We start from the raw sequence: 12,283 nt of genomic DNA, 5'->3' as shown, positions 1-12,283 counted from the left end.
CCTGCAACAACCATTCTCTCTTAGTTGTTATGTCTTTTTTAGGAATGAAGTATTTTGTAGATTCACCTTCTTGTTTCAAGGTTTTGGTTACCACATCTTCCGCTCCTAACTTTGAGCTAAACAATTCTCCACTAAATTTGCTTGCAATAATCTATAAAACAAAACAGTGTTTAGCAATTAGTGGAATCATCCATAATGTTCAATTACACCAAAATAGGATTTGCGAATATGGATCCTCCATACACATCTAGTTGAAAGACTATACTATTGCTTTTTATTATAGTTTCTCAACCATGGCCATGCATGTACAGTTCAGATCAAAACACATGGTAGTGTGTCATGTGGCCTAGAAGCCAGCACGCAACATCGTGAGTATATTGACAGGAAGAAAAAACACAATTTTTGCACTTCCATAGCTCTGTGCCGCCTTTACGAAACAAGCAATTTTTGCTGTGGACATGCCTGCTAATGTCAGTACTCCACATTCCAAATTTCAGCAAAAAATCTTCAAGCGTTCCTGAGATATGTGAGTTAAAAGTTGGCTTAGTTCCTTCATTTTTTTTCTTATTTTCTTCCTTTTTCACACACTTACAAAAACTGCCATAAAATGCAAATGCCATATCCAATTGCCTTGAAATTTGGCACACAGAAGGGGGTATAAAGGTGCATGTTGGTACCAAGTTTGGCTGGAATATGATAAACAGTCAAGGAGTTATTAGTGATTATTCACAAAAAACAAGTTGATGCTGTGCTACTTCTAAAAACCAGGCGCTAGTTGCATGGCTGGAAGATATATTTTAACAAAGTTTCTGTTTTGTAATAATGCAGTTATTGTAATTTTGGATTTCATAATTGGTGAATTATTTTGTAATTCTCTAATTACCTTGCTATGCATTGCTAAGGAAACGCATTTAGAGCAAACCGCTTTCAACAACTTCTTACACACAGAAGTATCTTCTCAAGGTAGATAGGTACACACGCGCACACTTTTACAAAAACAATTTCAGTAAACCAGGCGCATGTCCACAACTAGCCTTTGGCTGGTTGTGGGTGCATGCCTGGTTTAATATTGCCAATATGTTGTCATGCCTACAGAGTAAAGTGCTTATGGGAAGAAGCTGAAAATTGGTACGTGAATAGGTAAGGTTTCCTATGTAAAATTTCAACATCTTCAAAATAATTTGCAAACTGCTGGACTAACTCCCACTTGAATACAGCTGCAGTTGTGATAAATTCCATTGCCTTCTTGGGGTAGAAGTCAATCGAAACATCTGTAAAAGCCAAGACTACGAGCTGTAACTCTCAGAAACCTTGATCTTTTATTGCAATGCTGGAGTTCAGCCTTCCTCTCTGTGTAAGCCTTCACCTAAAAGCATTGGTAGTTTGATTGGGGAAGTAGGTTTCCTGTTACCACATCATTTGAGCACTCCAAAAACGGGTTTTCATCTAGACACAAAACAAATGGTAGCTCAAACTTCCTCACACCACAGTAGTAATCATTCATCGACAAAGAAGTCCCATACGGAGTATCATTACATTTGAACATCTCTAACCATCTGGGTGAGCATATGGAAAATTTAGCCAAAACCCAAACCTTGACTACATAGTTTGTAACTCTGATCAACTGCTTTGAAATAGAAATCTAGGCGGCTAGCAGTGAGGTTATCATCATCAGGAATCGTAAAATAAAATGAAATGGCGCTAAGGAAATTACAATAAAGCTTGCATGATTTCTGCCATTTAAACTCTCGATGTATTGTGCAGTGCTACAACTGTGATTTTATCCGTCAGTACAGCCCAGCAATAATAAATAATTAATTTAGGCAGTGTATCATTACTCACAACTAGTCACATGAACCTGATTGAATAGGCTAAGTGCTTTTGTAACTGAATAGCAGTGGCGGTAACCTTGCTATCAGTTATACTTCAAGGATCACACAGTTGTTTTACACCAAGGTATCTATTTTTAAGCAATTGAGTGGAGAATTTTTCCCTATATTGTGCTCACCCAGATGGTTAGAGATGTTCAAACTTAACCATACCTGTACTTTGTATGTGACTTCTTTATTGATGGATGTTTACTACTATGGCGTGAGGAAGTTTGGGCTATGAATTGTTTGGTGTCCGTAAATGAAAACCCGTTTTTGGAGCCCAAAATCATGCTCAAATGATGCAGCGACAGGAAACCTACCTCACCAATCAAACTATCAATGTCTTTAGGTGAAGGTTTACTCAAAGAGGAAGGTTGAACTCCGATATTGCAATAAGGGATCAAGGCTTCTGAGAGTTACAGTTAATCTCGGATTTTGCAGATATTTCAATCGATTTCTATCCCAAGAAGGCAATGGAATTTATTGCCACTGCAGCTGTATTCAAGTGAGACTGAGCTAGTCCAACATGTAACAGCAGTTAGCAAATTGTTTTTGCATTGGAAACCCTAGAATAGGTTTATGGGGTGCCATTTGTGTCAAAACTCCACTTTTTTTTAGACATTGTGTTTTTCATGGTTATTTACATACATTTCATGGTTATTTACAAATAACTGTAGAATATGCATGGTTATTTACGAAAAGCATGGTTATTTACGAAAAGGATGGTTATTTATGAAAAGCATGGTTATTTACGAAAAGCATGGTTATTTACAAAGCATGGTTATTTACGAAAAGCATGGTTATTTACGAAAAGCATGGTTATTTACAAAAGCATGGTTATTTACGAAAAGCATGGTTATTTACAAAAAGCATGGTTATTTACAAAAGCATGGCTATTTACGAAAAGCATGGTTATTTACGAAAAGCATAGTTATTTACGAAAAGCATGGTTATTTACGAAAAGCATGGTTATTTACAAAAGCATGGTTACTTACGAAAAGCATAGTTACTAAGTTTTATGTGCGATATCGCTACTACAAACTGGCAGTTATATACAGGCTGTATATATATATCGATAGCTTAGTTAATAATGGTGCGCAGGGGTGGTGCATGGAGCAGGCCAAAGAGTGAGATAGCCAGGCCAGCTGTTAGTTGAAGACCAAAATAAAGAAAGGTCACTGCCTGCTGACAATAGCTGCTCTCCACCAATTATATCTCCTTACTTATAACTACACATACATGCATAGCTAAGTAGCTTGCTACACTGCTTCTCTGAATACTGTGACTGTTCTATTAGACTATCTAAGTCCTGACTGTTCTATTAGAGTATCAATCTTTTCTTGCAAACAGTGTCCCATAAAAGTGTGTGTGTGTGTGTGTGTGGGGGGGGCATGTCCCTACCCCCCGTCTTCACCGCCCATGACGGTGCGTATATTTGCACCGGATTCAGTCTATAATTAGTGTTCCCAGGCGTGGGCTAGCTAATAGCTGTCTGTAATATTGTTAGTTTTAGTCTGGTGCAAATACACTAAGCGGATCGGAATACGCCAAAACTGATGGCCAATGTACTACAGTCAGGACCTAGATAGTCTAATAGAACAGTCACAGTATTCAGAGAAGCAGTGTAGCAAGCTACTTAGCTACGTATGTGTAGTTATAAGTAAGGAGATATAATTGGTGGAGAGCAGCTACTGTCAGAAGGCAGTGACTATTTTTATTTTGGTCTTCAACTTACAGCTGGCCTGGCCATCTCACTCTTTGGCCTGCTCCACTGCCCCTGCGCACCGTTATTAACTAAGTTATCAATATATTATATAACTGCCAGTTTGTAGTATCGATATCGCACGTAAAACTTAGTAACCATGCTTTTCGTAAGTAGCTAACCATGCTTTTGTAAATAGTCATGCTTTTCGTAAATAACCATGCTTTTGTAAATAACCATGCTTTTCGTAAATAACCATGCTTTTGTAAATATAACTATGCTTTTCGTAAATAACTAAGCTTTTGTAAATAACCATGCTTTTCATAAATAACCATGCTTTTCGTAAATAATCATGTTTTCGTAAATAACCATGCTTTTCGTAAATAACCATGCTTTTCGTAAATAACCATGCTTTTCGTAAATAACCATGCTTTTCGTAAATAACCATGCTTTTCGTAAATAACCATGCTTTTCTAAATAACCATGCTTTTCGTAAATAACCATGCTTTTGTAAATAACCATCCTTTTCGTAAATAACCATGCATATTCTACAGTTATTTGTAAATAACCATGAAATGTATGTAAATAACCATGAAAAACACAATGTCTAAAAAAAGTGGAGTTTTGACACAAATGGCACCCCATATAGGTTAACTATTGAAACTCAGACCTTTTGTAGTTTGAAAGTTATCGAGTTAAAGACCACAAAGATACAACAACAAAAACCAACAGTGTGTAACAATTATGCGATCAAAATTAGCTAACAAAAAAAAAACCATCACTTTCCATGCCTACTAGAAAAACCGTTCAGGGGAACTATTTGAAAATTGGTGTACAGGTGGAATAATCATCTTAGAAAGGTCCTTCAATGGAGTAGAAGAATCAGACTTAAAAGCAACAGAGTTATAACACAAAATCTAACTTGGTGTAGCAAGTGCGAGATCAAGATACTCTAATAAAGCAGTCATCCTAATAAAGCAGTCAGCTAAGAAATTAATTACTCTATTTAAGTGTTCAGCTATGTCCTGTAGAGATAGTTATAAGCCACTCTGTGTAGAACTCAACTACAATAAAGTCACCCTGTAAAGAGATCAGCTAAAAATAAATCACTCCGTAGTGATTTCAGCTAGATCTGAAATCGATTTCAGCTAGATCTGAAATCACTCTGTAGAGAGATCTGGTAAGAACAAGTCACTCTGTAGAGAGATCAGGTTACACTGTACAGAGTTCAGCTAGAAACAAGTCACCTTATAGAAAGTTCAGCTACATTTTGTAGGGTGTTTCAGCTAAAATAAGCTGCCTTGTGGAGATTTCAACTACAAACAATTCTCAGTAGAGAAATCAGCTAGAAGCAAATTATCCTGCAAAGAATTCATCTACATTTCTGTAGAGAGGTCAGCCAGAAACAAGTAACCCGGTAAAGATATCAGCTACATTTCAAATCACCTTGTCTCAAAACAAATCACTCTGTAGAGAGATCTGAAATTACTCTGTAGAGATATCTGGTTAGAACAAGTCACCCTGTATAAAGAGTATAGCCACCCTGTAGAGAAATCAGCTAGAAACAAGTCACCCTGTAGAGAGTAGAGAGATAAGCTAGCTAGAAACAAGTCACCCTGTAGCAAGATCAGCTACATTTATATCACCCTGTAGAAATATCACCTTGGAAAAAATCACTCCATAGAAGGATCAGTTAGAATCACGTCACCCTGTAGAAATATCAGCTAGAAACAAATCACACTGTAGAGAGATCTGGAAACCAGGCACCCCGTAGAGAGATCAACTTTATCAACCTGTAGAGAGTCTAAACTCATTTACAGTCACCCTGTGGAGAGTTCAGTTACAAAAAAACATCTCTCAGCAGCTAACAACAAATCACCCTGTACTGTATTCAGTTAGAAACAAATCACCCTGTACAGAAATCAGCTAAAAATATGTTGCCCTGCAAAGAGTGCAACTATCTTTCAAGTCACCCTGTAGAGAGATTAGCTAGAAACAAGAAACCCTTTAGAGATCAGCTCAAAATAAATCACTCTGTATAGGGATCAGGTAAAAGTCAGTCACCCTGTAGAGAAATGTGCTATATAGAAACAAGTCATCCTGTAGAGAGATCAGCTTGAAACAAGTCACCATGTAGAGAGAGATCAACTACATTTAAAATCACCCTGTAGAAAGATCAGTTAGAAACAAATCACCCATAAAGAGAGATCAGATAGAATCAAGTCACTCTGCAGAGAGTTCAGCTAGAAACATGTCACCCTGTAGAGAGTTACCTAAAAGAAAACTATCCTGTTGAAAGTTCAGCTATCTTGCAATTTTTTTCTGTTAGGTTATGAGTCACTCTGTGTTGACTTCAACTACAAACTGTTCACAATGTAATCTAAGAGTACAGCTACATTGCAAGTTTCTCTGTAGAAATTTTGGTTACATGCACATTTCCCTGTAGAGTAGTCAGCTACAAACAATTCAGCCTGTATTGAATTTTAATTAATGATTAATCAACACAATATAAACTATTAAAATACTTCTCCGTCATACCTATAGCTAATCCTCATTCCTAAAGGAAAGAAAAAACACAAGTTAAAAGTAATAGCCAAAGCTGGCCATAGGCTGGCTTTAGGTATGAAATTACAAAAAGAAGTGATATCCAATCAAAAACAGCCAAGCTGTAAAAAGGGTGCAGCCTCCAAAAAAGTCAGGGTGAAAAATATGTGAAATCCAAGGTAATTGACAAGAAATGGCAGTGATTGTAGGTTAATGGAAAAAATTTAATAACAACAATTCAGGTGAATTTCGTGCCGAATTCTAGTGAAACTTGGAGGAGGCAATGCAAATTCACCTGAATTGCCGTTATTAAAAGTTTTGCCATTAACCTACCATCACAGTCATTTCTTGGCCACCACCTTAGGTTTCACATCTTTTTTCATCCTGACTTTTTTGGAGGCCACACCCTTTCTTACAGCTTGGCTGTTTTTGATTAGATACATAAATACAAAACAACAAGCAACAAAGAAAATGATTAATCAATTGAGTTCAGGTGATCATGACTGAAAGGAATTGCTACAATTATCTTTTATTACTAAGCTATACAGTGCAAAAGGGAAACGTTGAATCTTATATTTATGCATGTAGAGCACGGACAGCAAAAATTAGTGTGTTTTGTATGATTTTATGATCAGTAACTTCATAATGACAAGAGAGAATAGATGGAGTTGGATTAATTAGCCTGACTGCAGGATGACTGATAGTTGTCCAACATGTACTTCATCACTCTTCTTTGTACTATTTCTAGAGTATTAATGATGGATCATTTTCAGACCTTGGTTGTTTTGCACACATGCTACAAAAGATGGAATGGTTTCTTAATGATCACAAAAGAGACTATTGCTAGTCTTTTTGCTACATTTTTAGCCACTTCAAACATTCACCATTAGCATAATTTATGTAGGTAAAAGAAATACAGAAAATTTATAGCTTCCTGTGCACCATCTGAATCATAACAAGCGAATTAATGCTGGTAGTAGGACTAATGGTCCTTGGATACAACCCTCGTCCTAGGATGGTGGTCGAGTTTGGTAAAAGTGTAGGTTCCCAGAGTCCCACTGCAGTACTTGCAGTATTCTCAAAGTCCGTTCTATTGGTATAATTCTGTGAACTTAAGTACCACACTAGTTTCATTTACCAATCAACCTAATGGCTTGGGGATAACCTGTCCATATTTACTAGTGCAAACAAGCAAATAGATTGTAGAAGGATTGCTGCAGTAAGACCCTATTGGGATTCTGTACGGTCACATTCCACAAGGAATAGACGAGTTTGCAGCTATGTTGCCATGCAGCTGCGGATCTAGCTGAATACTCTACAGGGTGATTTTTTGAAGCCAAACTCTCTGCAGGGTGATTTGTTTGTAGCTGAACTCTCTACAGGATGGTTTCTTTGTAGCTGATGTCGCTACAGGTGACTTGTTTCTAGCCGATCTCTTTACAGGATGGTTTCTTTGTAGCTGAACTCTCTACAGGGTGATTTTTTTCTACCTGAGCTCTCTCTTATTTCTAGCTGATCTCTCTACAGAGTAACTTGTTAGTAAAGCTGAAGTCTTTACATGGTGGATTTTGGTTGTTAAACTCTCTGCATGAATACCTGTTTGTAGCAGAACTTCTACAGAGTGAATTGTTTGTAGCTGAACTTTCTACAGGGTGCATGACTTGTTTATAGCTGAACTCTCTTCAGTGTAACTTGTAATGTTCTGAATCAATACAGCAATATATTTGTAGCTGAACTCTGTATAGGGTGACTTCTTCTTGCTGAACTGTCTACAAGATTAACTGTTTGCAGCTGAACTCCCTACAGAATAACTTGTAATGTAATAGAATTCTATAATGGAGTAAATAAATTTGCTGAATGCTCTATTAGGGTGACTGTTCTATTAGAGTATCTCGATCTCGTATTTGCCACACGGAGTTGGCTTTCGAATCATAACTCAGTGGTTTATAATCCGATTCTTCTGTACTACTGCAAGGACTTTCTATGAAGATTATTCTAGCTATACACTGATTTTCAGCTCATTGCTCTAAGCGGTTTTCCTAGTAGGCATAAAAGCTAATACTTTGTTCATTCATAAAATTCGATCGCGTAATTGTGACACTTGTGTCATATCTCCATGATCTTTATCTCGATTCCTTTCAAACCACCAAAAGGCACTCCTACGATGGTTACTCCATCTACATAGCAATTTTCAACTCATTCCATGGAGCGGTTTACCCTGTAGGCGTGACAACAATTCGGTCTTGTTTTACGCGAATGATCGGTCATAACTCCTGAACCATTCATCGGATTTGCACCAAATTTAATGCTAGGATTCGCCTTTGGGCATTGGACTCCCTTTCTGTGTGCCAAATTTCAAGGCGATCGGAGCACGCGTTTACGTTTTATAGCAATTTTTGCAAGTGTGCGAAAACACAAAGAAAAAAAATCCAAACTTTGGCAGCTCGTATCTCGGAAATGGCTGACGCGAGTTCCTTTAAATTTGGTATGTAGACTCCCCTGGCTGGCGGGCAACTCTGTATCAAATTTGGTTCCAATTGGATAAGGAATCACCAAGATACAAAAGTATGAAAATGACGTTTTCTTTCTTCCTGTCAATATACCCACGGTGTGGCATGCCGGCTTCTTGGGCCGCACGACATACTATCGTGTGTCTTGATATATATCTAATCCAAAACAGCCAAGCTGTAAAAAAAGTGCGCGGCCCTCAGAAAGGCTATGGTGAAAAAAGATGTGAAATCCAAGGTGGCGGCCAAGAAATGGCTGTGATGGTAGGTTAATGGTAAAAATTTTAATAACGACAATTCAGGTGAATTTTTGTGCCGCTTCACAAAATTTACCTGGATTGTCATTATTAAAATTTTTACCATTAACCTACCATCACAGCCATTTCTTGGCCGCCACCTTGGATTTCACATCTTTTTTCACCATAGCCTTTCTGAGGGCCGCACACTTTTTTTACAGCTTAGCTGTTTTGGATTAGATTTCATTTCTTTTTGTATTTGTATACCCCAAAGCCGGCCTATGGCCAGCTTTGGGACTTTTTTAACCTATGTATTTTTTCTTTACTACAAGAAGAAGAAAAGATGAAGTAGATGTACTTTAAATATTTTATCAGTAAATGTACAAATTATATATATAATACATATGTGACCGGATTTGCGAAAAGGGGCCTTCCACACACATCCAATTTGTCAACTTTGACAATTAATAACTTCAGATTGGAAAGAGCTATTGCCTTGAAATTTGGGCAGTGGTGATTTCTTTGCAGCTGAACTCTCTACAAGGTAATTTCTTCTAGCTGATCTCTCTACAGGGAGATTTGTTTGTAGCTGAACTATCTACAAGGTAATTTCTTCTAGCTGATCTCTCTACAGAGTGATTTGTTTGTAGCTGAATTCTGTACAGGTGATTTGTTTGCAGCTGAGCTCTTTACAGAATGGTTTCTTTGTAGCTGAACTCTCTACAAGGTAATTTCTTCTAGCTGATCTCTCTACAGGGAGATTTGTTTGTAGCTGAACTATGTACATGGTAACTTCTTCTAGCTGATCTCTCTACAGGGTGATTTGTTCGTAGCTGAATTCTGTACAGGTGATTTGTTTGCAGCTGAGCTCTTTACAAAATGGTTTCTTTGTAGCTGAACTCTCTACAAAGTAACTTCTTCTAACTGATCTTTCTACAGGGTGATTTGTTTGTGGCTGAACTATCTACAAGGTAATTTCTTCTAGCTGATCTCTCTACAGAGTGATTTGTTTGTAGCTGAATTCTGTACAGGTGATTTGTTTGCAGCTGAGCTCTTTACAGAATGGTTTCTTTGTAGCTGAACTCTCTACAAGGTAATTTCTTCTAGCTGATCTCTCTACAGGGAGATTTGTTTGTAGCTGAACTATGTACAAGGTAACTTCTTCTAGCTGATCTCTCTACAGGGTGATTTGTTCGTAGCTGAATTCTGTATAGGTGATTTGTTTGCAGCTGAGCTCTTTACAGAATGGTTTCTTTGTAGCTGAACTCTCTACAAGGTAATTTTTCTAGCTGATGTCTCTACAAGGTGACTAGTTTGTAGCTGAACTCTCTATATGGTGGTTCCTTTGTAACTGAACTTTCTACAAGGTTACTTCTTCTAGCTGATCTTTCAATAGGGTGATTTGTTTGTAGCTTCACTTTCTACAAGGTAACTTCTTCTAGCTGATCTCTCTACAGGGAGATTTGTTTGTAGCTGAACTCTCTACAGGTGATTTGTTTGAGCTGAACTTTCTAAATGATGGTTTCTTTGTAGCTGAACTCTCTACAAGTTAACTTCTTCTAGCTGATCTCTCTACAGGGTGATTTGTTTGTAGCTGAATTCTGTACAGGTGATTTGTTTGCAGCTGAGCTCTTTACAGAATGGTTTTTTTGTAGCTGACCTCTCTACAAGGTAACTTCTTCTAACTGATCTTTCTACAGGGCAATTTGTTCATGGCTGCATTTTCTACAGGGTGATTTCTTTGCAGCTGAACTCTCTACATGGTGGTTTCTTTGTAGCTGAACTCTCTACAAGGTAACTTCTTCTAGCTGATCTCTCTACAGGGTGATTTGTTTGTAGCTGAACGATCTACAAGGTAACTTCTTCTAGCTGATCTCTCTACAGGGTGATTTGTTTGTAGCTGAATTCTGTACAGGTGCTTTGTTTGCAGCTGAGCTCTTTACAGAATGGTTTCGTAGCTGAACTCTCTAAAAGGTAACTTCTTCTAACTGATCTTTCTACAGGGCAATTTGTTTGTGGCTGAATTTTCTACAGGGTGATTTCTTTGCAGCTGAACTCTCTACTTGGTGGTTTCTTTGTAGCTGAACTATGTACAAGGTAATTTCTTCTAGCTGACCTCTCTACAGGGTGATTTGTTTGTAGCTGAATTCTGTGCAGGTGATTTGTTTGCAGCTGAGCTCTAAACAGAATGGTTTGTTTGTAGCTGAACTCTCTACAAGGTAACTTTTCTAGCTGATGTCTCTACAAGGTGACTAGTTTGTAGCTGAACTCTCTACATGGTGGTTTCTTTGTAACCGAACTTTCTACAAGGTGACTTCTTCTAGCTGATCTAACACAGGGTGATTTGTTTGTAGCTGAACTCTCTACAAGGTAACTTCTTCTAGCTGATCTCTACAGGGAGATTTGTTTGTAGCTAAACTCTCTACAGGTGATTTGTTTGAAGCTGAACTCTCTAAATGATGGTTTCTTTGTAGCTGAACTCTCTACAAGTTAACTTCTTCTAGCTGATCCCTCTACAGGATGATTTGCTTGTAGCTGAACTATCTACAAGATAACTTCTTCAAGCTGATCTCTCTACATGGTGATTTGTTTGTAACTGAATTCTGTATAGGTCATTTGTTTGCAGCTGAGCTCTTTAAATAATGGTTTCTTTGTAGCTGAACTCTCTCAAGGTAACTTCTTCTAGCTGATGTCTTTACAGGGTCACTAGTTTGTAGCTGAATTCTCTACATGGTGGTTTCTTTGTAACTGAACTCTCTACAAGGTAACTTTTTCTAGCTCATCTTTCTACTGGGTGATTTATTTGTAGCTGAATTCTGTACAGGTGATTTGTTTGCAGCTGAGCTCTTTAAAGAATGGTTTCTTTGCAGCTGAACTCTCTACAAGGTAACTTCTTCTAGCTGATGTCTCTACAAGGTCACTAGTTTGTAGCTGAGCTCTCTACATGGTGGTTTCTTTGTAACTGAACTCTCTACAAGGTGACCTCTTCTAGCTGATCTTTCTACAGGGTGATTTGTTTGAAGCTGAACTCTCTACAAGGTAACTTCTTCTAGCTGATCTCTCTACGGGGAGATTTGTTTGTAGCTGAACTCTCTACATGATGGTTTCTTTGTAGCTGAACTCTCTATAAGGTAACTTCTTCTAGCTAATCTCTCTACAGGGAGATTTGTTTGTAGCTGAACTCTCTACATGATGGTTTCTTTGTAGCTGAACGCTCTGCAAGGTAACTTCTTCTATTGATCTCTCCACAGGGCGATTTGTTTGTAGCTGAACTCTCTACATGGTGGTTTCTTTGTAGCTGAACTCTACAAGGTGATTTTTTCTAGCTGAACTATCTCTTTCCATAGTTGCATGAACTCCCTACAAGGTAACTTCTTCTAACTGATCTCTATACAGGTTTCTTATTTCTAGCTGATCTCTTGA

The 12,283-nt window shown here is 37.8% G+C and overlaps 2 protein-coding genes across 2 annotated transcripts in view; one reads left to right on the top strand and one right to left on the bottom strand.

Annotated features, from left to right (window-relative positions):
* Window positions 1–1,504, bottom strand: part of LOC136259431 (tyrosine-protein kinase JAK2-like) — a 33,901-nt gene extending 32,397 nt beyond the window's left edge. The window contains exons 1-2 of the mRNA XM_066052918.1: window positions 1,412–1,504; window positions 2–151 (exon numbers count right to left, since the gene is read on the bottom strand). Of these exons, the coding sequence (XP_065908990.1) occupies window positions 2–151; window positions 1,412–1,504 (243 nt within the window). The remainder of the gene's footprint in view (window position 1; window positions 152–1,411) is intronic.
* The window catches only part of LOC136257839 (uncharacterized), a 196,625-nt gene that overhangs the window by 31,606 nt on the left and 152,736 nt on the right, over window positions 1–12,283 (top strand). The window lies entirely within an intron of this gene.

The sequence above is a fragment of the Dysidea avara genome, chromosome 6 (assembly GCF_963678975.1).
Source record: "Dysidea avara chromosome 6, odDysAvar1.4, whole genome shotgun sequence".
NCBI classification, from domain to species: domain Eukaryota; kingdom Metazoa; phylum Porifera; class Demospongiae; order Dictyoceratida; family Dysideidae; genus Dysidea; species Dysidea avara.
Note: the sequence above shows the minus strand (reverse complement) of the source record. Positions and strands in the feature narration are given on the sequence as shown.